This window comes from Mixophyes fleayi, chromosome 3, assembly GCF_038048845.1.
Source record: "Mixophyes fleayi isolate aMixFle1 chromosome 3, aMixFle1.hap1, whole genome shotgun sequence".
In the NCBI taxonomy this organism is placed as follows: Eukaryota; Metazoa; Chordata; class Amphibia; order Anura; family Limnodynastidae; genus Mixophyes; species Mixophyes fleayi.
Window position 1 is genome coordinate 304,900,648 of NC_134404.1, and position 24,645 is coordinate 304,925,292.

Here is a 24,645-nt window from a genome sequence, read left to right on the forward strand (position 1 = left end):
AAGCCATGACATTGTCAAGCGCAGTGGAGAATACTTTCCGTGTTGTGCAAGGTTCTGATACCATTCGAAGTAGTCATCTGTGAAGTGAGTTCAGATACTGCTAGCTTGAGCCAAGGGATTCCCTTAATTACTTTTGGAAAAGCAGCTTGAGAAACTGAAAGAGGAGATTAAACAAAGCAATTACACCAAGTATGTAGGACTTTATATGCTTCGCCAGGATCCAAGAGTTATCAAAATCTTGAAATTTGATCACTACATTTTGGTCACTGTGCTTGATCCTAGGTTTAAGCGCTATGTCTTCTCTTTGCTTACAACTTACCCAGATCTCAAGAGATGCAAGGAGCTCCTGGTGAGAAAGATGACAGCTCAAGTGTTACGTGACAAGACGGCGTCTCCTCCTTCAGTTTCTCACTCAACTGCTGCTCGGAAAAAACTTTCCCAAGAGACCCAGGGATGATGCAGATGACTCTGCACCAAATTTTGACATCTGGTCTGGTCTAAAAAAATTGACCAAAAAACAGGACACCTCTGCCGTAACTGCACCTGATCCTACTATCAACATTCAAAGGATGGTGGAGGATTATTTTAACGACAGCATAGAAATAAACACATCAGACAGTCCCTTTACATACTGGGAGGAAAAAAAGGGAATTTGAAGAACATGTACCATCTAGCTTTGCACTATCTAAGCCACCCACCCTCCAGTATGTACTCAGAAAGAGTTTTCAGCACAGCCAGGAACTTTGTCAGTAATCGGCTTAGGAGGCTACTTCCTCAAAATGTGGAAATGCCAGTGGAAATTCGGAACTCTTCAGCTATGGAATCGACAGAGCGTTGGCGACTTTTACGCACCATTTGCCTTAGCTGTCGGTGACCCTGCTATGTGATTTTACGTTGTCTTTCGCTTCATGACTGAGTTGCTGTTGTTCCTAAACACTTCCAGTTTCTAATAATATCACTTACAGTTGACCGTGGAATATCCAGCAGGGATTAAATTTCATGTAATGTCTTATTGTAAAGGTGGCGTCCTATCACAGTACCACGCTTGAAGTCACTGAGCTCTTCAGAATGACCCATTTTGTATCACAAATGTTTGCAAATGCAGACTACATGGCTAGATGCTTGATTGTACACACCTCTGGTAACGGGTTTGATTGAAACACCTCAATTCAATAATTAACAGGTATGGCCAAATACTTTTTTCCATATAGTGTGTGAGTGATTATATATATATATATATATATATATATATATATATATATATATATATATATATATATATATATATATATATATATAAATAAATGGTCTGAGATACATACACACAAATGCATGCACATACACATACATAATTAACAAAAAATTAATAAGATATTGTACTTACACACAGAATGTCATCTATTATATGCACCATGTGTAAGATTATGTTATTGAAATTATATTATTAATTTATTATACAAGTAAAGACTATTTTATACATATATAACTGCATTGTGGTTATGAATTTATAATGTATTGATGCAAGAGATATTATATATAGAAATCTGTGTGATACAGTAAATTAGGCTTAAAGGACTGAAGTAGGCGCGTCATAAGAAGGAAAGTGTAAATGCGTATGGTAATAAGAATAAGAAGACAGCGTGCGCAATTATGGCGTATATACGGGTTCTTTTACACTGGCGAGTCATATCCTATATATAATATAGTCTTGTAATAGATTAGTTAAGACAAGTCCTTCTTTCGTTTATTGTAAAACAGAGGTTTTTGGGTATTTGGAAAATCTGGTTGACAGAGTCTGTGTTACACTGGGTGACCTGGTTGCAGCCAGTTTAAATGGAGGGCTTACCAAGCTGCCAACATTGCTACCAGATTTAGTTTTTTCCTCACATGACACCTCAGTCCACAGTGAACAGCAACAGCCGTCATAAAACAACATTGCTACAGTGGAACTGAATACAGTGGTGGAACAAGAAGGGTTTTTGTTAACTGTGAACGGAGGATAATTTTCCTCTATTCCCCAACGACCTTTTCTGGTCTCTTCAAGAGAGAGAAATGTGTAAAAACTGGATTCTGATCCTCTCTGTGGTACAAAGTTGAAATCAAAGTTTGTTCAGCTTGGTGACGATGAGCACCCTGACCGTCTGGTCAAATGACGTGGATACGCACAATCCTTTTTTATCTGGGCTCCAGTCTATGCTAGAGATGGGCTGCGTTGATAGCGTAACGTTCTGTAATAAGCTGACTGTTCCTGCCACACCAATATCAACACCATCGGTGTCTTTGCGTGATCGCTGAGCAGGGTATTCACTAGGAAAGAAAAAATAAACAAATGTAAAAGATTGTTTTCATGGCCATTCTTATTTAACTGACAAAATATACTAAAAGTAAATGGCAAAGCATACAAATATATTTTCATTATTTTGCTTTTTTACAGTGCACCCATCGGCTAAACACTGTGGTGACAGCCTTTTTCTGTGGACCAGCCCAAAAATCATGATAATTCAGTATATTGATTCAGTAGGAACTACGCAGATTATTTATAAGAATACAGTGTATTCGCTAGTAACAGTGCCATGGTTTCTTAACAAGTTGATAAGCAGGCCTTTGTCTCATGAATACTAATTTAGGCTAAACATTATTGTGTCCACCCTGTACAGGCCCATTTAAACTACTTCCCAGCCTCAGCCTTAAGCTACACAAAGGGCAGACCCGATTTCAATGAAAAGGCTCTTCCTCATTGGTGTGCAATGGAAATATGGTACCTCCTCGAGCTGAGGAAGAGTGACCAGTCAGGGCAAGGGGGAGAAGATCAAGTTCTAACCTACAACACTACTACAAGTGATCTGTTGCTGCAGAAATGCAGGTGATACATGGGGCATATCCCACTACACTGCCCCCCTTCCCCCCAAAAAAAGAAAAAATATAAATCTTCAATTAAATAAAACCAGTTTACCAAAATGATGTCACTATTTCTTAGAGATTCCAACACTTATTGCATGAGTGTCACATAGGATCTCAGGCTTACAAACAAAAAAAAACCACTAACAATTTGTGCATCTGTGTGTAGTCATTATAGAGCAATGGGGAAAAAAGCTTCCTATAGTAAGGCGTAAACTTTTGCTTATGGCCTTATAACTATGCCAGACCTTATACAAAGTACATCAATTTGGTAGCGTTATACTCAGGACTAGCCAGCTTAGTTGTGGGTTAAACATCTGCGGGCTGCACTTTTTGCCTGAAAGTATCTTTGGAAAAGAATACCAGAAAAGTGTATTGATCTCATGCATAAAACCTATAAATGTAAATATATGTACCAAAAAGAAAGCCTCATCATCTACCCCAAAAATAAACAAAACAATATAAATTCACTTTAACAGACTAAAAAAATTGTTAGATTTAACTGCTAGTGAAACAGACATCTCCACAGAATAAAAAGTGATTATGAAGAAGAGAAAACCCTCCGATCATTATAGGGTTAGACCAAATCACTATCCCAAACATGACAGGTGATCCATGAAGGAGAATGAACTTACTATTTCCAAAGATGAAGACTTCCAGCTCCTCCGGTCGTCATAAAGACATCTCTGTTCTGTGGTAGATGCCGAACTTGCCAGATGGTAGATTTCTGTGCCTGGTTTAATGAGTTTTAGAAACGTGTAATTATACTTGGAAGAAGATATCACAATCAGAAATCAAATATTTTAATATGTAATAATTATAAAAGGTGCCTGAAATAATGTTATACAAACTTCAGGGGATTGGAAAAGAATTTTGATGGCATTTTAACTATCTACAGAGTAACAGTGGTGAAGTTTGCCTCTGGCATAGGACTAGTTAATAAAGGTTAATATGACTATAAAAGTTTAATAGTTTATAAAGGTATAAGTGTATAAAGAGTAAATATGAATAGGTTCCCAACATACATGCAAAGGGTAATAACACACGTGCTTTATACACGTGTAATGGTCTGCAGCCGGACAGGTGCAATACACATCTATACAAAACACTAGTCAGTGATGTGCAAATACCGCACCACGTGGGACTGGTACAGGCATCACAAATTTACATACACACGTCCCCCAGGTCGAGGAAGTATCGGAGGATTGTCGTGGATCAGTCGGAAGTTTATACACACTACACAACGGAAACAGGATTGGAACGAAAATATTTAACGGTATGACCAACCAAATGAGGCGACAGTCATCCATTTGGGCAGACTTTCGACCATCGCGTCACTGTACACACTGACCCGACTTTTGAACGAGCGGTCGTATGTCGGCTGGTTGAGCCGGTTATTGGACAGAAACCCTGTAGTGTGTACCCAGCTTTAAGAAACAGGCTGGGAGCACAAGAGGAGCGATTACCTTTTCTGTCACTGATGCAAAACCTTTGGTAGGGTGTTGGGTCCTCATGTCATAAACATGAAATTTTCCTTCCAAGGAAGTGGCAACTAATTTATTCATAATGATATCCTTTCTATCAAACTCCAAGCTGCAAACCTGTTAACAAATTAATTGCGCAAATGAAAACGTATATAAAATATACAGACCATCATAAGTCACTAGTTGTGGTGACAATGACCATACCCCATTTTTAATATTGGTCTCCCATCTTAGAGACATGTTGCGCAGGTCAAACAGCTTAATGTCTCCGTTATCATATCCAGCGCATACAACACGCTCCTGCTGATTGTAGGCATGACCTTGAATAAATCACATGACAGAAGTACAATTTAAAAATAGTATTAGCATCAATTTAATTAGTTATTATCCACTGAATTCCTAATGTTTCATGGCTTAATAAACTAGTCTAAATTGGACCTTTCCGGTGCCAGAGGCCAATTAAATGCCTTCCGTAACGGCTTTCTCCTCATTTGTGCATCCAGTCACTGGCATTAGGGACAGTGATGATTTCTTGTATAGAATAAAAAGAGACGGAAATGACATGATTTATTGGCCATTTCCCAACCAGGCCTTATTGGATCACCACTATTATATTTGTTTGATTGTATTACTTATATTTTCCCTTTAGTCTACAGACCATTATATTGGCCAAGAAAACACCATGGCTGTTCCAGTAAATCTTCATAAATTATTATATCCATGGGAAAACAGAGGGCCCGATTCATTAAGGTAAGTAAGGCAAAAAAATGAGTAAGTTTTCTTCTGGACAAACCATGTTACAATGAAAGGGGTGCAAATTAGTTTTTTATATTGCACATAAGGTAAATACTGGCTGTTTTTCATGTAACACACAAATACTTGATAGCTTTATTTTTACCATGAAATTTAAAGTTGATCTAGGATATGCCCTACCCTAACTATATAACTGGCATCACATTTTAAATTTACCTGCCCTTCAATGCAACACGGTTTTGCCAAGGTGCAAAGTTACTACTTTTTTTTGCTTTCCTTTCCTTAATGAATCAGGCCCATGGTGTTTAGTGCTGCTTACGGAATAAAATAACCTAATTTATAAAAATGATTTAATTTCCCTTTTAGTAATACATCACACACATTGCATGAGCACCCTATGACCCAATGTTATGTAGTTTGATATTGTATATTTTTTACCAAATGCCACTGTCCAGCAATCTCTCTTGTTTTCTCCTTCTACTGGTTCCATATTAGCAACTGGGGTGTCTTTTTGCCTTGTGTCCCATACTTTCACGGTGCCTAGAAGAACAACAGTGAAGAGCATACAATGTGAATGCTGTAGAAATGATCACGTTGTTTTGTATCATACTAGTATACACAGCCCAGCATTTAATCTTGGATGCCAATAATGTAAGTAAAAATGATGTTACCAAGTGCTAAGGACCCTCTAGGATCCAATCATTAGGCATGTTCTCCAATTCAAACAAGTTTCTTCCATGAAATATTTTAGGCCCAAACAAACAGATCTGTCAATACAACAGGGCACGTTTGAACTTTATTTAAGAAGCTCCAGCCATATCTGGCCTCCTATGGAGTAATGTTGTTTAGTTTGGGACTGTCTGACCCACCTTTCCCCACTTCAAAATCCATTTTATTTTAGCTCCTCTCCAGGTTTGTCCCGATCAGACCAGACGGTTGGGAGGTATGTCCCATTCTTTCCATAACAGAACAGTAGTGAGCGGTATCAGTCAGGTGTGGACTGCAATGAATGGGTGGTTTGCAGGTTGAGGAAGGAAGCCGGGGGTACTGGACCCCCCCTCCAACACATGTGAGGTGCATGCAAATTTGTCCCTATTCCGCAACTGTAAGAGTTGGGAGGTATAGCTGGGTGATGAGGTCACAGGGGAGCAGCAGACAGTGTTTAGTGCTGCTTTTGGATGCATGTTTGCAATGGACAATAGGAATTGTAGTTTACTGCCACAATTACTGCAAGCTGTCCCTACCCCCACTAGCACAGCATTTTGAACAGCTACACAGACAGAAAGCAATACTGGATCCACAGAAGTTCTTGCAAAACTAATTTCAGGAGTCACAATAATAAAACAAACACAGATACATATTTCTTAGACAAGTGTTAGCCATATTTAGATATTATTTAGAGATGGAAAATAAATGACACATTCTCAGTAGTTAAGTAGTTTAGAAATAGTATGTAAAACAGTGTGTTGGTGAGATTTATTTAGTAAGAGAATATGTTAAATTGGTCAATTAAATCAAATGTCGCCAACTGTACATTTTGTGCATTAAAAAACCCAACTAAAACAAAGTAGTAATTCTATATACAATGGTTAGTCATTTACATATAAAGCATATTTTTAAAACTCATATTTTAAGGATTACTTAACCTCTCTTTAAGGTTCCCACTAAACCCAGTGGAAGTTAAACTGCTCAGATTGTACATGAAAACATACAGAAGTATCAATAACTGCTAAATGTGTTATATCATTTGTTCCCAGGTAGTAATGAATGATAGGAATGAATGGCCAGATGAAAACAGACAGCTGTGGAGATAAACATGCAATGTGTGAACATAACCAATTAGGATTCTTTACGTGAAAATACTCCATTTGATAATGAAGGACAACACTGTCTGGGCAGGCTATCATATTTATGAATAATACAATATTGAAAATGTATAGTTTAAAAAACAGTATTAAAGGAGAAGTCCATTCAACTTTTTACATTTAACTTAAATGCTTCAGTTTTTAATAAGATAGAGTGCCAAACATTTTTATATATATTCTTACATTTTAATCAATGGATTAAAGGTTATGGCCGCTCTACACAGGGATTAAAAATCACCTGTGCAGATCATTCCAGGGGTGCACTCGGGGGGGTTTCCTAGTCTCCAGAAACCCCTCTCCTACCTGGGGTGCCATATACTTACAGTGGCTGGCCCCTTTCCCGGGACCAGCCACTACTGCTTGTAGCTTGGGATCTTCTCCCAGTCAGTCCCCTGCTGTGTGAGCACAGCTCTCTGCCGGCAGTTTGGCCCCGCCCCTTATTCCCACACAGCCAGCATGGGTGTTATGCAGGAGGCAGCAGAAGAAGGTAAGAATGTGTGTGTGTGTGTGTGTGTGTGTGTGTGTATGTGTGTGTGTGTATGTGTGTGTGTGTGTATATGACAGCTTACATGTCTGTGTGTGTGTGTGTGAGTCTGTGCTTGTCTGTGTATATGACAGCTTACATATCTGTGTGTTTGATCCTGTGTGTGTTTGTGCTTATCTGTGTATGGGGCAGTTTACATCTCTGTGTGTTTGACCCGGTTGTGTGTTTGTAGCCACGCCCCTACACATGCTAGACACGCCCACTGGTATCGTGGCGTGGAAACCCCCCTCCTCGAATCCTGCATTTCCCCTGCATTCTATAGGAAACAAGTTACTGCAAAATGGGCACAGAAAGGAATTGCAATTAAGAAAATCACTTTTGTAGTTTAGCCCTAATGTAACAGCTATGCATAAAGCTGCAACAATGTAAAAAGTAACAATCTCTCTGACAAATCCTACTGTAGGGTACAGGAAGCAGGTAGGAGAGCTCAGATGGCTTTATTCCAATTGAATTAATACATGTTGGAAGAAATACTCAGCTGCAACTTAAAAAAGGTTACAAATAATTTAAACAAATGCTTCTTTTTGTAGCAGAAATGTTAATAAAAGTAATTTACAAGTCTCATTATTATCCATTGAGGGATATGGCTATACAAAAAACATGAATGCCATTCCATTTAACATCTATAATGTTAGTTGACAATGACAGCTTTACTGCTTATTCTGAAGTGTTCAGTAAACTTCACATTTCGCTTATATTGATTACAAACATTATGTCCAATGCATATTCCATAACTTTGTTTTTTTTATTGCAAATCACTTTATACAAGCAGCTTTTTTATCTCTTTTTTTAGCCTTATCGTATGATTTATGGCCACTTTGTCTGTTTTTGCTAAACTAGCGCCATATATGTCCCAATTTAAGCAAGACAGACTCAATACTGGGGGATTGTTGGAAAGTGTGTCACACACATGGAGATGCAGGGGTGTTTTTAGGGGATAGGAAGGGCACCAAACACAGTGTCCCGGAAAGTATGGACAGCTGATGATCCAATATGTGTACGAGGTACTACTGCCTGATCACAATGTGTTGGCCCCATTGAATGATATTACAGCTCTAAAGCAGAGTGAACTTACCATCACGGCTTCCGGTTACAATCTCTGGTGCTCCATCCCCAATGCCTAAACCTCCAATTCCATCAATACAGTTAATAATCTCCTTGTGTCCTTTCACAGAGTACACTGGAGCGTCAGCAGCTTCAAGATTCCTAAAACACAAAACACCTTTCACAATTTGGGCAACAACATTGTTTCAAAATATGTCATGTGATCAGTTTTAGAAAAAATAGAAAAACTTATATTTTGTATTATAAAATACAATGATTATTTCACCCCATGAGCTGTGATGTTTGAAGGAAGCAAGTCTGCCAAGTCACATAGCATAGTCTGAAAGCTCTATAATACGTGTTCTCTTCTGGGCAAAAAAGGGGAAAAGCGGGACCTGGTTTTTATTAATAAAAACAGTGTACAAGGAACCTGGTGACAAATTTACTATAAAATAGAAAATACTTTAATAAAGGTGGATATATACATTCCTTTTTGGCACATTTTAATAAAGCAGAACAAATTCTAAATGTAATGGAAACGGTATTTCAAATAAAAAATACTAAACAAATATATGCAATATTAAGCAATAGACGAAATGGAGAAATTAAAATCAACATAATCCTTGTTGTGGTAATACATGGTGCTGTTGTTATTTATGTTTATGGAGAGCTTTAAACAGGTGACTGTTCTCTTTCCTGTAGTAACCTCACTAAGGCACCTAACATTATAATGAACCAGCAAACATGCTAACGTTGGCTACTGTTGCTCTTCCCTTTTATTTCCCGACACAGTCTACACTGGAGGTGAGAGGGCAGCTTATCCTGATATTAGCGCACTTTCTATCTGTTCCTTTCCAGGGCAAATAATGTTGATGGAGGGGATTTTTTTTTTTCCCCTACTGGCTTTGAACAGCCCGTATTTAACAAAAGAGGACATATGTGACAGGTGCTCAGATTGTACTATCACCATTAAGCAAAACTAACACTAAGGGGGGTATTCAAATGAATGCGTTGATTTTTTTTCCCCCGCAGCGTTAATATAAAAAAAAAAAAAAAAATCACACGCAGGTTTTTAACTGCTATAGCGACCGTTTTTAGTTAACGCAGCATTAAAACTCGTGCAGTTCAATTGAAAAAGAGGGAACCCTGCCTCCGCGCGTTAATCATTGGTGTTTGGGAGTGAAGCGGAGGGTTTAACACAAAAAAAGGACTGGCATACATTTTCATACATTAGACTGCATTACACAACCATTCTATTTGATAATGTCTACATTACAGTACTTTCTTTAGCATATTTTCTCATTTCACTATTTTTTACTAGAGAATCATCTATATCATGTCGAAACACATAAGTACAAAACATATTTGTACCAAAAACATACAGAAATATATTTAATTAGTGATTTTTATTATATTTGTGTGGGGATTTTTTTTCAATATTTTTTAACAAGAAAATCAACTTTTACATTTTATGCATTACTGATAAACATAGTTCATCTTTTTTTTTTTTCATTATTACATGATTTCAAATAGTTTTCTTAGGTTTTTTTTATTTTTAGCACACCCCAAAGAGGTGCGAGATAAAACAGCATATTGGCCTGTTTATCGCGCCGCGTTAAAAAACAACTGAATAGCTTCTTCCTATGTGCGCACCTTAGCCCTCTTGTTGCTAGTTTTTTTTTTTTTAGTATTTTTGTGTGCAATTTAGATATTTTCACACTATTCACACTATGTCTGGATGTGCCTTTATTTATTATAATATAAAAGGTCTTGAATACAGTTTGTGTCATTGAGCCCACAGTATTTTGGCTAATGTTTGCCCAAGTACATGATTTATTGATTTGTGCTTATGTTATATCTAGCAGGTATTAAGTTGTGGAGGTTATCCTATATTTATCTGTTTACAGCTACATTTGTAAAGGCATTGCTGATCATGACACGCATAGTAAGAAATGAGAAGTCTGGTAGCACGTTAATGAAAGCATTAGATTTTGTCCTATTTACTCACCCTCTGATGGGGACCACAAAGCTGTATTATGAGATTTGCTATAGAGCATATAAGTGAGATCAGCAACACAAAATTACTTACCATACATCTAGATTTCCACCAAAGTCACCAGTGGCTAAATATCTCTGCTGTAAAGAGCTGGCTCCAAATGTTCCACATTTCAGAGGCTTTGGCTTTTCAATCTATTAAATATAAAAAAGGTAAATAGGTTATAAATTACATTAACTTCAACTAATGAAAAATGTAGGTCCTAATAACCAATGAAAAATATTTATAGGGATTCAAATATTTTACAGAAAACATGTGTTTAAGGCCAAGACACACACGTGTTCGTGTTCTGTCAATATTTATATAATCTAATTTAAGGTTCTCCTTTGTCCCTCTCACATATCCACCTGCACCATCTTCTCTCCTGTCCCCCTCACATGTCTTCCTGCACCATCTTCTTCCCTGTCTCTCACTTAACCCCCTGCATCATCATCTCCCCTGTCTCTCTCACTTAACCCCCCTGCACCGTCATCTCCCCTGTCTCTCTCACATATCCCCTGTCTCTCACATATCCCCTGCACCATCTTCTCCCCTGTCTCTCACATATCCCCTGCACCATCATCTCCCCTGTCTCTCTCACATATCCCCTGCACCATCATCTCCCCTGTCTCTCACATATCCCCTGCACCATCTTCTCCTCTGTCCCTCTCACAAGCAATCCAATCCCCCCCCCACGCACGACTTGCAGCAAACCGCCCCTTACCCCTGCGTGAATATTCACCCACCCCCCATCTCATACCGGCACACTTCGAGCATTATATATATATTTTTTTAAATGAATTTAAACATGGTGACATACCAACAATATGTCAGAATTCAAATTATCTTTGAATTACATTAGATAAGTTTTCACAGTAGCAGCAGCTTTTTTTTGCCAATAACTTTTTTTTTTTACCTGTAATATAATGATATTAAAAGCGCAACGATTTGTAGCAGTAAATAAAACTTGCTCCTTGGCCGTGGCCAGGGCCAGAACTAACAATTGTAAGAATATTTACATATACCTCTCAGTCAGAAGAAAGAAGATTAAGTGATTAGGAAGTAAAATCTAATCGGAAAACATAATTTGAAATGTTTATAATCTGACAGTAAAATATTTGTCATATATATTATACTAAAGCTGCAACAAGCTGAGTTCTACCCATTTCCTCTGTTTATTACAGGAAACAGAGCCCACACTACCTATTACAGATACTTTGAAATGGCACAAATGGGCAACTACTCTTCTTAGAAGTTAGATGAACTGAATGGTGTTTACACATCAAGCCATGTCCCTGCTGGCCTGGCAGAACCAAGAAAGTTTTTGTGAGGCCCTCCCTGTAGGATTGTTTCGGCTCACAGCACCAAAGACAACAAAATCAAAACATGTTATTATATTCTACTGGGACTTTCAACTATGAAACAAAGCCTTCATGATCTGTAATTGTACAACCTAAATTACTGCAGTAGAGGACTGGTACCTATCTTTTAACCTATTCATTATTACAGGAACGAAATATGCCTGCACCAGGCCACATATATATTTTTTAGGGTACCAGAGACTAGGGATGAGCGCGCTCGGATTTCTGAAATCCGAGCCCACCCGAACGTTGCGGATTCGAGTCGGATCCGAGACAGATCCGGGTATTGGCGCCAAATTCAAAAGTGAAACTGAGGCTCTGACTCATAATCCCGTTGTCGGATCTCGCGATACTCGGATCCTATAAATTCCCCGCTAGTCGCCGCCATCTTCACTCGGGCATTGATCAGGGTAGAGGGAGGGTGTGTTAGGTGGTCCTCTGTGCTGTTTAGTTCTGTGCTGTTTAGTTCTGTGCTGTGCTGTGCTGTGCTGTGTTCTGCAGTATCAGTCCAGTGGTGCTGTGTGCTGTGCTCTGTCCTTCTGAGGTCAGTGGTGCTGCTGGGTCCTGTGCTGTGTCCTGTTCAATCCAGTGGTGCTGTGTCCTGTGCTCTGTGCTTCTAAGGGCATAGTTATTTCCCCAATATTCCCCTGTGTTTAAAAAAATAAAAAAAATTTTTTTTTATAAAATACCAAAAACTACTTTAATATTTTTTAATTACCACAAAATTTTCACAACCAATCCTGCAGTATAAGCCCATTGGTACTGCAATATTACCAAGTTCACACATTCAGCAGTAAAAGTCCAGTGGTACTGCAATATTACAAAGTTTACACATTCTGCAGTATCAGTCCAGTGGTGCTGTGTCCTGTGCTCTGTCCTGCTGAGTTCCGTAGTGCTGCTGGGTCCTGTGCCGTGTCCTGTTCAGTCCAGTGGTGCTGTGTCCTGTGCTCTGTGCTTCTAAGGGCATAGTTATTTCCCCATTATTCCCAAGTTTGTAAAAAAATAAAAAAAAAGTAAAAAAAAATAAAAAATTAAAAAAAAAAAAAAATATATAATAATTATAACCAAATTTGCAAAACCAATCCAGCATTATAAGTCCATTGGTACTGCAATATTACCAAGTTCACACATTCAGCAGTAAAAGTCCAGTGGTACTGCAATATTACAAAGTTTACACATTCTGCAGTATCAGTCCAGTGGTGCTGTGTCCTGTGCTCTGTCCTGCTGAGTTCCGTAGTGCTGCTGGGTCCTGTGCCGTGTCCTGTTCAGTCCAGTGGTGCTGTGTCCTGTGCTCTGTGCTTCTAAGGGCATAGTTATTTCCCCATTATTCCCAAGTTTGTAAAAAATAAAAAAAAAGTAAAAAAAAATAAAAAATTAAAAAAAAAAAAATATATATAATAATTATAACCAAATTTGCAAAACCAATCCAGCATTATAAGTCCATTGGTACTGCAATATTACCAAGTTCACACATTCTGCAGTATCTTGTGCTACATATAATGGAGAGCAAAAATTTGGAGGATAAAGTAGGGAAAGATCAAGACCCACTTCCTCCTAATGCTGAAGCTGCTGCCACTAGTCATGACATAGACGATGAAATGCCATCAACGTCGTCTGGCAAGCACGATGCCCAATCTCCTAGTACAGGGCATGTAAAATCCAAAAAGCCCAAGTTCTCAAAAAACAGCAAAAAAAGAAACTTAAAATCATCTGAGGAGAAACGTAAAGTTGGCAATATGCCAATTACGACAAGTAGTGGCAAGGAACGGCTTAGGCCCTGTCCCGTGTTCATGACTAGTGGTCCAACTTCACCCAAGGATCAAAGCCCTCCTCCCCCCCCCTACAAAAAATTTAAGAGAGTTATGCTGTCAGCAACAACAACAAAACAGCAAAGAACTCTGCCTTCTAAACAGATGACATCACAAATCCCCAAGGCGAGTCCAAGGGTGTTGTTGGTTGTGAACCCTGACCTTCCCATCACTGTACGGGAAGAGGTGACTCCATCCAGCATTTGCAGCACGCCCTCTGCATATGCTGGAAGGATCACCCACAGTCCAGTTACAGATTTGGCTAATGAAGGTGTGAATGTTGTGCACTGGGAGGAGGATATTGATGTAGCTGGCGCTGAGGAGGATGTTGATGATTATGATGCAGACAGATACCAAATTGCATTTCTCAATTTCTATTTATATTCTAGATTATATAACGGCTGAAAAGTTTTCTGTTTTACTCCTAGTGGAGAGGGGATCTGATGCAGACAGATACCAAACTGCCTTTGTCCATTTCTTTGTATATTTGAATTGCTAGTTCTACAGTCTATGCAGGCTGCTTTATTTATATTCAACTACAAGTGTAGGGCGGGGGGGGGGGCATAGATAGCCACCAAAGTAACGTGGTCCATTTAATTTCACTTTCTAGCTCCACAGTCTGTGCAGCCTGCTTTTTTTTATCTTCAAAGTATTTATATTTACAAGCCTTGCAATCTAAATTAACTAGAGGTAGTGACGTGGTAGAACTCCAAAAGGCAGTTTGGAAGCCCCTGTACAAACTGGCTCTATTTTTTAACTGAGTTGTCCCCCCTCCAGTGTGTACTCGGAAAGAGTTTTTAGTGCAGCGGGGAACCTGGTCAGTGAGCGGCGAAGGAGGTTGCTTCCTCACAACGTTGAAAAAATGATGTTTATAAAAATGAATAATCAATTCCTCAATGAAGTACAGCACTGCCCTCCAGACAGTACAGAGGGACTGTGGTTGTGGAGTCCAGCGGGGACGAATTGATAATGTGTGAGGAGGAGGAAGTACACACTGTAGGGGGAGAGGAATCAGAGGTTTAGGATAAGGACGACATCTTTCCTCAGTAGAGCCTGTTTAGTTTGTACAGGGAGAGATGAATTGTTTTATTGGTGTGGGGGCCCAAACAAACCAATCATTTCAGCCACAGTTGTTTGGTAGGCCCTGTCGCTGAAATGATTGGTTTGTTAAAGTGTGCATGTCCTATTTCAACAACATAAGGGTGGGTGGGAGGGCCCAAGGACAATTCCATCTTGCACCTTTTTTTTTGGCATTATGTGACCATTCAACAGTCGTTTGCCATGTTCAAAAAGTAAAAGAAAATGCCAACAAATTCAATAAATTAAATCAAAAGTTAAATGCCCTGTCATTATTTAAAACAAGAGGTTTTGACGTGCTAGAATTAGTGTAGTGTTAAGATGTTATAAACACTACACTTGGAAATTGGAGGAGGTAATGTGGCCCCGGTATCAAATTGGGTACCGGGGCCACCCCACTATGCAGTCCAGATACTTGTTTGGTGGAATTCCGACACGTGGAGGGTTTTTAAATTATATTGTGGCCTCGGTACCAAATTGTGTACCGGGGCCACCACACTACGCAGTCAAGATACTTGTTTGGTGGAATTCAGACCAGTTGAGGGTTTTATTATTATATTGTGTGGACCACTCTATCTATACCACACTACAACTCTATACCACTCTATTTCCTACTTTAATTCTATTTAATTCTATTTCCTACTTTAATTCTATTACTAATTAATTAACATAAAGAGGAACAAAAAAAACCAATTTTACCAAAAGTATAATATGACTTAGACTTACAAACACTACACTTGAAAGATCGTGCCTTTAAATGAAAAAGTAAGTCTTCATTGCACGACTATGTGCAACAGGGACAGTTTTTTTCTTTACAAAGTCAACTAATAACACTTGGACCCTGTCTGTCTTTAACATACTTAATGGGATCTCAATGACGAATTGTCTGTAGCATGTTTGGAGGAGGTATTGTGGCCCCGGTATCAAGTTGGGTACCGGGGCCACCCCACTACGCAGTCCAGATACTTGTTTGGTGGAATTCTGACACGTGGAGGGTGTATTTATTTTATTGTGGCCCCGGTATCAAGTTGGGTACCGGGGCCACCCCACTACGCAGTCCAGATACTTGTTTGGTGGAATTCTGACACGTGGAGGGTGTATTTATTTTATTGTGGCCCCGGTATCAAGTTGGGTACCGGGGCCACCCCACTACGCAGTCCAGATACTTGTTTGGTGGAATTCTGACACGTGGAGGGTGTATTTATTTTATTGTGGCCCCGGTATCAAGTTGGGTACCGGGGCCACCCCACTACGCAGTCCAGATACTTGTTTGGTGGAATTCTGACACGTGGAGGGTGTATTTATTTTATTGTGGCCCCGGTACCAAATTGTGTACCGGGGCCATCACACTACGCAGTCAAGATAGATAGATGCGTATCATAGATAAAGTACATTCAGTGGTGTGGGGCAAATTGAAAAATATTCAAAATGCACTGACATTATCAAAAACAAGAGGTTGTCACACGCTAAAACTCCAACATGTATATGATGGAGAGGATGGAGGAGCAGCCGTATGTGTAGTGTAATGCAGACCTGTTGAAGGTTTTTTATATATTTTATTGTGGTGCCCAGTGCCCACTCCTCTACGCAGTCCAGGTACATTTATTGGTGCGAATCAAACAAGTTGATGGTTTTCTTATTATATATATTGTGGTGACCCACTCCTCTACGCAGTCCAGGTACATTTATTGGTGCGAATCAAACAAGTTGATGGTTTTCTTATTATATATATTGTGGTGACCCACTCCTCTACGCAGTCCAGGTACATTTATTGGTGCGATTCATAAAAGTTCAGGGTTTTTAAGATATTGTGGTGACCCACTCCTCTACGCAGTCCAGGTACATTTATTGGTGCGATTCATAAAAGTTCAGGGTTTTTAATATATTGTGGTGACCCACTCCTCTACGCAGTCCAGGTACATTTATTGGTGCGAATCAAACAAGTTGATGGTTTTCTTATTATATATATTGTGGTGACCCACTCCTCTACGCAGTCCAGGTACATTTATTGGTGCGATTCATAAAAGTTCAGGGTTTTTAATATATTGTGGTGACCCACTCCTCTACGCAGTCCAGGTACATTTATTGGTGCGATTCATAAAAGTTCAGGGTTTTTAATATATTGTGGTGACCCACTCCTCTACGCAGTCCAGGTACATTTATTGGTGCGAATCAAACAAGTTGATGGTTTTCTTATTATATATATTGTGGTGACCCACTCCTCTACGCAGTCCAGGTACATTTATTGGTGCGATTCATAAAAGTTCAGGGTTTTTAATATATTGTGGTGACCCACTCCTCTACGCAGTCCAGGTACAATTATTGGTGCGAATCATAAAAGTTCAGGGTTTTTAATATATATTGTGGTGACCCACTCCTCTACGCAGTCCAGAAAGATACCTTGTTGCAACGTTTTGGACTAATAACTATATTGTGAGGTGTTCAGAATACACTGTAAATTAGTGGAAATGCTTGTTATTGAATGTTATTGAGGTTAATAATAGCCTAGGAGTGAAAATAAGCCCAAAAACTTGATTTTTAAACTTTTTATGTTTTTTTCAAAAAAAATCCGAATCCAATACCTTAAATCCGAACCAAAACCTTTCGTCAAGTGTTTTGCGAGACAAATCCGAACCTCAAAAATAACGAAAATCCGGATCCAAAACACAAAACACGAGACCTCAAAAGTCGCCGGTGCACATCCCTACCAGAGACACATCACTATAAATAAAAATAACAATAATAATTATTATTATTATTATTATTATTATAATAATAATAATAATAATAAAAAAAGAACACAATTGTCAGCTCTTGTTCTTACCGGTGTAAATATGTATATATCTAGTAGAATAAAAATATTGAGTTTGGGTTTATATTTTGATGAAAACATTTAAACTTGCAATCCAACATCATGTGTCTACCTTTTTTCAAAGGATGAGCAATAATAATAAGTTAATGTCTGTAGGGGTGTAGCTGCCAAATATACAGAGGATGTGACCATCTGGGCACAGCACCCACAAAGGGTCCAAATCATCTGCAGCTCCCTGACATTTATACCACTTTGTATTGCGTTATAACAAACTGTCCTGTGATGCCCCATATCACTAGATGTTGTTTTACATGAAGCACATTTGTAGATCCTGTACAAATATTTACTTTTCTATACAGCTCTCACAAAGCACAAAAGGCTGGAGTCAGATTGTGCACAGGGCCCTGATAGCCATAGCTACCCCTCTGGGTCACCTATTACTACAAAAACTTAGTCAAGCTATAATTTTTCTCCAATAAAAACATTTATAATTAGTCCATATCAGAAAGGTGGTTTGAGCATCACTATGTCATGATTTCATAACACAGTATTCTTTTGCACCATGGATTGCTGACAGTAACATTGGTTACAGAAAAATAAAATACGCAATTTGGACTAAACAGGTACTAGCACTACTTATGAAATATTATTAAACAAACAATCTTATAGAACGATGTACCAGCTGCCTTTTAATTGGCCAATGGCACTAACCAATGAGAAACTAGAGCACATGCTCACATATTGGTTCAAGTGTGAATGTTACTGACTATTACTACTGATGGCAATGTTACTGGCCATTAAAGACAACTACTTGATTGCTGAATAATAGACATCTAGCTGGACATTACTTCTACTGGTGGGCATATGCTTGGGTATTAATGTGAACTAAGTGACATTTTACTGCTACTGAGGGACTTTTATTGGACATTCACATTATTACTGTGGAACTTATTGTGCATAACTGCTACTAATTTACAAATTTCAGGGCATTACTTTTACTGATAGGAATCTTATCAGTAAAAGCAATGTGCAGTAAGCTGCTGATTAGTAGCAGAAATTAATAATCAAGCCAGAGAATATTTGTCACATATACTACGTGGTCTAGTTAAGAGATGCAAAATTGTGGTTTTACTCCTTGACAAATGTTTGGCGAGTCAAATGTGTACTTTTGTATTTTCTTTTGTATCACTGCTGTAGCCACACCCATTAATTTGCATTCACACTCCCATAATTTGCCTTGTGCACCGAGACACTCCGCCATGCCCAAACATAACTTTCATTTCACAACATAAAGGTGTCCCTGGATTATTATTTTTTTAACTCTTGGCAACTATGACTTCAGCAATACTGTTGTAATGTTAAAAATTGCTAGTTACCCAGCAACAGAGTTAAGCAGAAATGCTCAAGGCTTACAAACAATGTACAGCTTCCCATGTTTCCATCTTGTTATCAGTGTAGCCCCCGACAACCTTAATGGACAGGGGCAAACGCGGGATTCGTAGAGGGGGGTTTCCACACCACGCTGGCAGTGGGTGTGACCAGCATGCATGGGGGCGTGGCTATAATTTTAGACAGTGCTTGGCTGCTCCCCAACTCTTCCTATCATAATATACATGGGCAATGCTGCATGCACGCAGCTCTCCCTTTTCAGGCATAGCTGTGTGAAGCCAGAGCAGTGTCCAGCCACCTCAATTATACAGTGCACAAGGCTTGGAGGGGGTTTCCAGGCACTAGGGTATTTTGTCTTTTTTTAACAGTACAAGTTTGTGTACATACAGCAGTGTGTTTAATCACAAAATGTAATAAGAAGAAATGCTGCATACATACATTTTATTACTATGCTACATGATCCGGGTTAGGGATGCCACACTGTGTTTTGCATCCTATTAATATGGCCATCTAAGGTGAAGATTATTATTAGTCATTCTTCATAAACTCAGTCCCATGCTCAGTTCTGATATTATTAGAGTAAGGATGAGCCTGCACTGTAGCTTATGGTGATTTGGTGTAAGCAGCCAAGTGTCTTATTGTAAAATTGATTTGTCACCAATAAACGATGATGATTGTAAGGAGTGTGGTAGATATTGTTTCACATGCAGTGTTCTCCCCAGAAAATTTTGCCAGCTGGGTGGCATTAAGAGGTAGCCTGGTGGGGGCAGTTGTATTACTATGTAATAATATTGAAAAATGTTAGAGGTTATTGCCCACACCTACTAGGACTGGTCAGACTGGTGGTCAGTGGTCTAACACACACTACTGGTTGTAGTGCTCACATAGTGACTATTCTAATAGGAGAAACAATGGTTTATTCTATTATAATAGGGCTCTGTTGGGCTCTAAGAGCCGAGGGGCAAGTACAAAGAGCTGGGAGGTGCACCCGGGAAATAGGTGTTGGGGAGAACGCTGACATGAGACAGCAGTGTAAATGAGGACAGCACTTCTTATATTTTGCATTTCTGCAGAGTTACTTTTGCAGAAGGTTTATATTGATAGATTATGCATTACTATGCTCTTTGCTCTGATATAACTTTTACAAATGCAAGGAAACAGAAAGATTCTGTCGCACCAATTGATAAGAGTTAGATTCCCTGAAGTGTCATAGGGCCCGATTCATTAAGGAACGTAAATTAAGAAGTTTCTTATTTAAGATCTCCTGGACAAAACCATGTTACAATGCAAGGGGTGCCAAATCGTTTTCTGTTTTGCACATAAGTTAAATACTGACTGTTTTTTCATGTAGCCAACAAATACTTGATAGCTTATTTGTACACTGAAATTTAAAGTTGATATTTGTGTGCTACATGAAAAAACAGCCAGTATTTAACTTATGTGCAAAACAGAAAACTAATTTTCACCCCTTGCATTGTAACATGGTTTTGTCCAGGAGACTTAAATAAGAAACTTCTTAATTTAAGTTCCTTAATGAATAAGGCCCAGAGTATGCATTTCGGAGGGATGTCAGGATATTACTTAAAATGTAACTTTTATTTTGTATCATTGAAAATGATGATTCCAATTAAGGACAGCAAAATACATAAGAAGAAAAGTGCAACTGATCAAACAGTGTGTCATAAAATTGCCGGATATACTTCATTAAATCCCCTAAATTTCTTAGAAGTAGAGCTTACGTGTGTAATTATAGGTAAGGCTGTATTTCTGGAGTGATAAGGTTTTTCCCTTGCATACCAAATAACTGGCTATCAAATATATACAGCTTATTCCTAATGTACAAAGAATATTAATTCAAGTAGCAGCTAAATATGGCAAGTAACATAAAGTAGTTGGATATAAACTGTCTGCCTTATAAAATTTCAAAGGCGTGGATAATAATATCATTAGAACCTTGGTGGCTGCTCCAAGATCTGTAGCACGCTATCTCAGCGCGACAGCCGCTGTTACTGTATTACTAAAAGTTACATTTTAAGTAATTTCCTGACGTCCCTCCGAGATGCATACTCTATGTTTATGCTAGTGGGTTATTGTGCACCTAATTGTTAACAAACTTTCTGTTATTCGCTTTGAACATTTACAAATGCATCAGAACATGTTTTGTTACATTAACAAAAAAACTAAGAAGATTTATCACAATTGGAAAAAAGAAGGGGACAATATGGCTTCTGCAAGTGCATTAGCTTAAAGCTATTATTAATCCATTATTTTTGGAATTTGAACTCCTCATCATTCACATACAATACATGTTGTTAGTAGATAACTTAAAATTAGAATTATTAATACTGATTCCAATCAGCAAAGAAAACATTGTTTTGTTATAAATATTTTGAACAGATAACATAAATTAATGCACACTTCATTATGGTGTGTTATGATCAGGCAATTTCTCTTCAATTGACTGGTGATTAATAAGGTGTGACCATCCCAAACAACAGAAGAAGCATGTTCAATGTGCTTCTGAGAAGTTTCTGTAACATCATGAACCAACAGGACATCTGTTGGCTTTTAATGCAGGCTCCTAATTACCACTGAATGATCAAATGAGAATAGTGTCACAGTGTTATCAATCTATACCTCAAGCTGATTTAAATACCAAAGGCATTTTAGCAAGAAGTACAAAAGATAGAGGGATGTGCACATTCTATTTCTGATTTTCTCAAGAATGGAATCACACGCACAAGTAGAGAAACAAAAATGGGCCACATTGCACTGTGCGTATGTTTAAAACTGATCCCTCCTTTTACTAAACCGTGCCCTAAACTTTCCTCATCTCTTTTAATTAGGGTAAAAGAATACTTGCTGTCAGGTGCCATCCCCGCTGTTATTCCACAAAGCGGGGATGGTCACCTGATGTTTTCGGCCGGGGGCGTTCTGTTGCTAGGTCCCTGGCCGGCTTCCTGCTGTCGGGTGCATGCGCGCCTCCTCCCGTTGCTAGGCAACAGGACTCTATGTTCTTCCCGCTTCCTGCAGGCCCGTCCTATCAGCTGCAACCAGTCTCTATATTAACCGCAATCTGGCACCATTAGGGTGGCAGAGAATCAGTCTCCATTTTGGTCTCTCTGTTTCCTCCAGCGTTCCTTGTTACCTATTGGTTTTGACCCGGCTTCCCTGACTATTATCCTGGTTCCTGCGTTCTGGTTATTGACCCCGGCTTGCTGACCATTCTCTGAATTCTCGTGACCTTTGACCTCGGCCTGTTTGACTTCGCTTCTGGATCTCTCCGCTGCACCGCCTGTCTCCGTTGATTTGACCCAGACCATCATGACCCTTCTTCACCACGCTGGTAACTGTAAGTGGACCGCGACCAGCGTACCCCTTGCAGCTAAGCCCAAACATCCTTGCGGGGGTCCCTGGTTAAAACCAGGGGTACGTTAGACTCCGCACCTCCTAGTTCAGTGGTGCAAATACCAGTTGGTGTTCTCAGTGCATTTAGCGGCTTCTCAACCTCACACTTGCCTACTTTTTCTACATCGCTCCTGGGAGATGCTCAAGCTACCAACAGAGCAGTTTTCCTTAAGACAATCTCAATTTCCAGTTTGAAAATGGGCCATGGCCTCATGATTTGGGGTGTTGATTGATTTAATGGAAGGGTTGACTGTGCAGATAATAGTGTTGCTTAAATGTTCCAGTTTTGAAATGAGGAATGTTAAATAGTATTTGAAAATATTTTGCTATAAAAAAAACAAAAAACCTATATCATTAAAAGTTGTACTTTAAAACTTCATATTAGAGATGTTGGGGAACATTTATTACAACTGCTCCAAAGGAGATTGTAAATATGGTGCTGCCCGAAGCAACCACAGTCTATCATTTTTACACTACTCTTTAGAAAATGAAAGCAAACATCTTATTTGTTGCCATTGATAATATTATTATTTCTGCAAAGCTACCCACAGAAGTTGTCATAACGCCTCCTGTGTATGTTTAATAATTACTTTAAATCAGTTTTACAATTTCAGCCTGTGCTGACTAGGAAGGTTATATATTATGGGGCATATTCAATTAGCTTTTTGATTCGCGGTAACGCGCGTTGCCGCGAAAAGTGCGCGTTCTTGCGGGTATTACGGTACCGCATTAACGCGGATTTTCGTTCGCAACCCTATGGGCTGCGAACGAAAATCCACGTTATTGCGGTACCGTGTATTACGTTTCGCGGCTGTTCCGGCGCGTTACCGCGAATCCAAAAGCTAATTGAATATGCCCCTATGAGTCTTAAAATTGTCAGTTACTGTACTGTATAATATGAGGCCAAAGGACTTTACTTGATAATGAAAAAGAAAATGATATATTCTTATTTAAATAAGCCAATACACATAATCAGACAAAAATATATATCAGTGTAAAATGATCTGCTAGCAGGGCAGTTTAGGGGGACTCAAGTTGTGCACAAGAATTTACTTAAATTATGGCAACATACAGTACACAGGGATATGAAATAAAAAAATGAAATTGAAGAATAAAGGAAAAGCCAATCCCCAAGCGCTGCACTATAGCAGAGAATGTTCAAATAAAATATATATATATATATATATATATATATATATATATATATATATATATATATATATATATACACACACACACACATACAGATTTATACATATACTATTAATAGAGTTGGAATCCCCAGTGCTTGAGGACAGGATTAATACACCCCTTTACTACAACATATCATTCACTGCACGTCAGATGTAATGTTTTTATTCAGAACTGCTTAGTTCCCATTCATGCACTGCTGTAGAATAGTCCAGCAGCCATTACATTACCTGCTCTCAGTTACCATGGTAACACTGATACACTGGGCACGATATACAGCAGGACATGGCGCTGTGCAGCCCCTGTACCCCCACAACCCCCCGTTACTCTCTCATTAGGGAAGAGGGGAAATATCCAAACTCCTGCAGTTATAGATAACCGGAACCTATAAGTAGGAGCAGCAACCTGTCCTCTCCAGACACTGGCACTAGAACCCCAGTATAACCTGCTAGCTGGTCACCCGTGTACGGTACTGGAGCTGACCTCCCGGACGAGCTTGGCCTCCCCGTGCTGGATCTCGTAGATCTGCATGACGCCGCTCCCCCTGGCCAGGTTCCCCAGGCACACGAACTTGGCGCTGCACGGGATCCATTTGCAGTCAAACAACGTGTAATTAACCGACTTCTGGACGTGGGCGATAATCTGCGGCTTCTCCAGCGGCGAAGACATGTCTGCGGTTCTACCGGTGTGTGCACACAGCTGACACTCACTGACCCAAACACACAGGCTCCTCCCACCCACGGAAACCTAACTGTCACCGACACTTTCTGAGGACTGTGACTGCCCTAGACGAGCCAGTTCCAATAAACTTCATAAGATCGCTACCTTGGTCCTCGGTCTAATATATTTGATACGTAACAAGTTAATTAATTCGATTAAAGTCTGAGCAATGTTCTTTTTAAATATAAAGCAATATAATGTGTGACATTGTGTACAGGCAGTGCTAGGGCAGCTCACCAGACATACAGGATATGGC

At 39.2% G+C, this 24,645-nt stretch overlaps 1 protein-coding gene across 1 annotated transcript; it reads right to left on the minus strand.

The window, feature by feature from the left end:
- Positions 1 to 1,722: 1,722 nt before the first annotated feature.
- DNAAF10 (dynein axonemal assembly factor 10) lies at positions 1,723 to 24,428 on the minus strand. The gene is made up of 8 exons (XM_075203928.1): positions 24,153 to 24,428; positions 10,678 to 10,778; positions 8,620 to 8,750; positions 5,574 to 5,675; positions 4,587 to 4,702; positions 4,365 to 4,499; positions 3,534 to 3,631; positions 1,723 to 2,307 (listed from the first exon to the last, which is right to left on the minus strand). Exons 1-8 carry the CDS (start codon positions 24,336 to 24,338, stop codon positions 2,100 to 2,102), a joined length of 1,077 nt encoding a protein of 358 aa, XP_075060029.1. The 5' UTR covers positions 24,339 to 24,428; the 3' UTR covers positions 1,723 to 2,099.
- Positions 24,429 to 24,645: the final 217 nt, after the last annotated feature.

Excerpts from the sequence above, each read along its gene's own strand:
- DNAAF10 (XM_075203928.1), bottom strand. The coding sequence starts at position 24,338 with ATGTCTTCGCCGCTGGAGAAGCCGCAGATTATCGCCCACGTCCAGAAG. Across the intron at positions 8,751-10,677 it reads GGTGGAAATCTAGATGTATG|GAATCTTGAAGCTGCTGACG; the intron begins GTAAGTAATTTT and ends TTTGTGTTTTAG. Across the intron at positions 4,703-5,573 it reads TTGCTGGACAGTGGCATTTG|GTCATGCCTACAATCAGCAG; the intron begins GTAAAAAATATA and ends GATTTATTCAAG.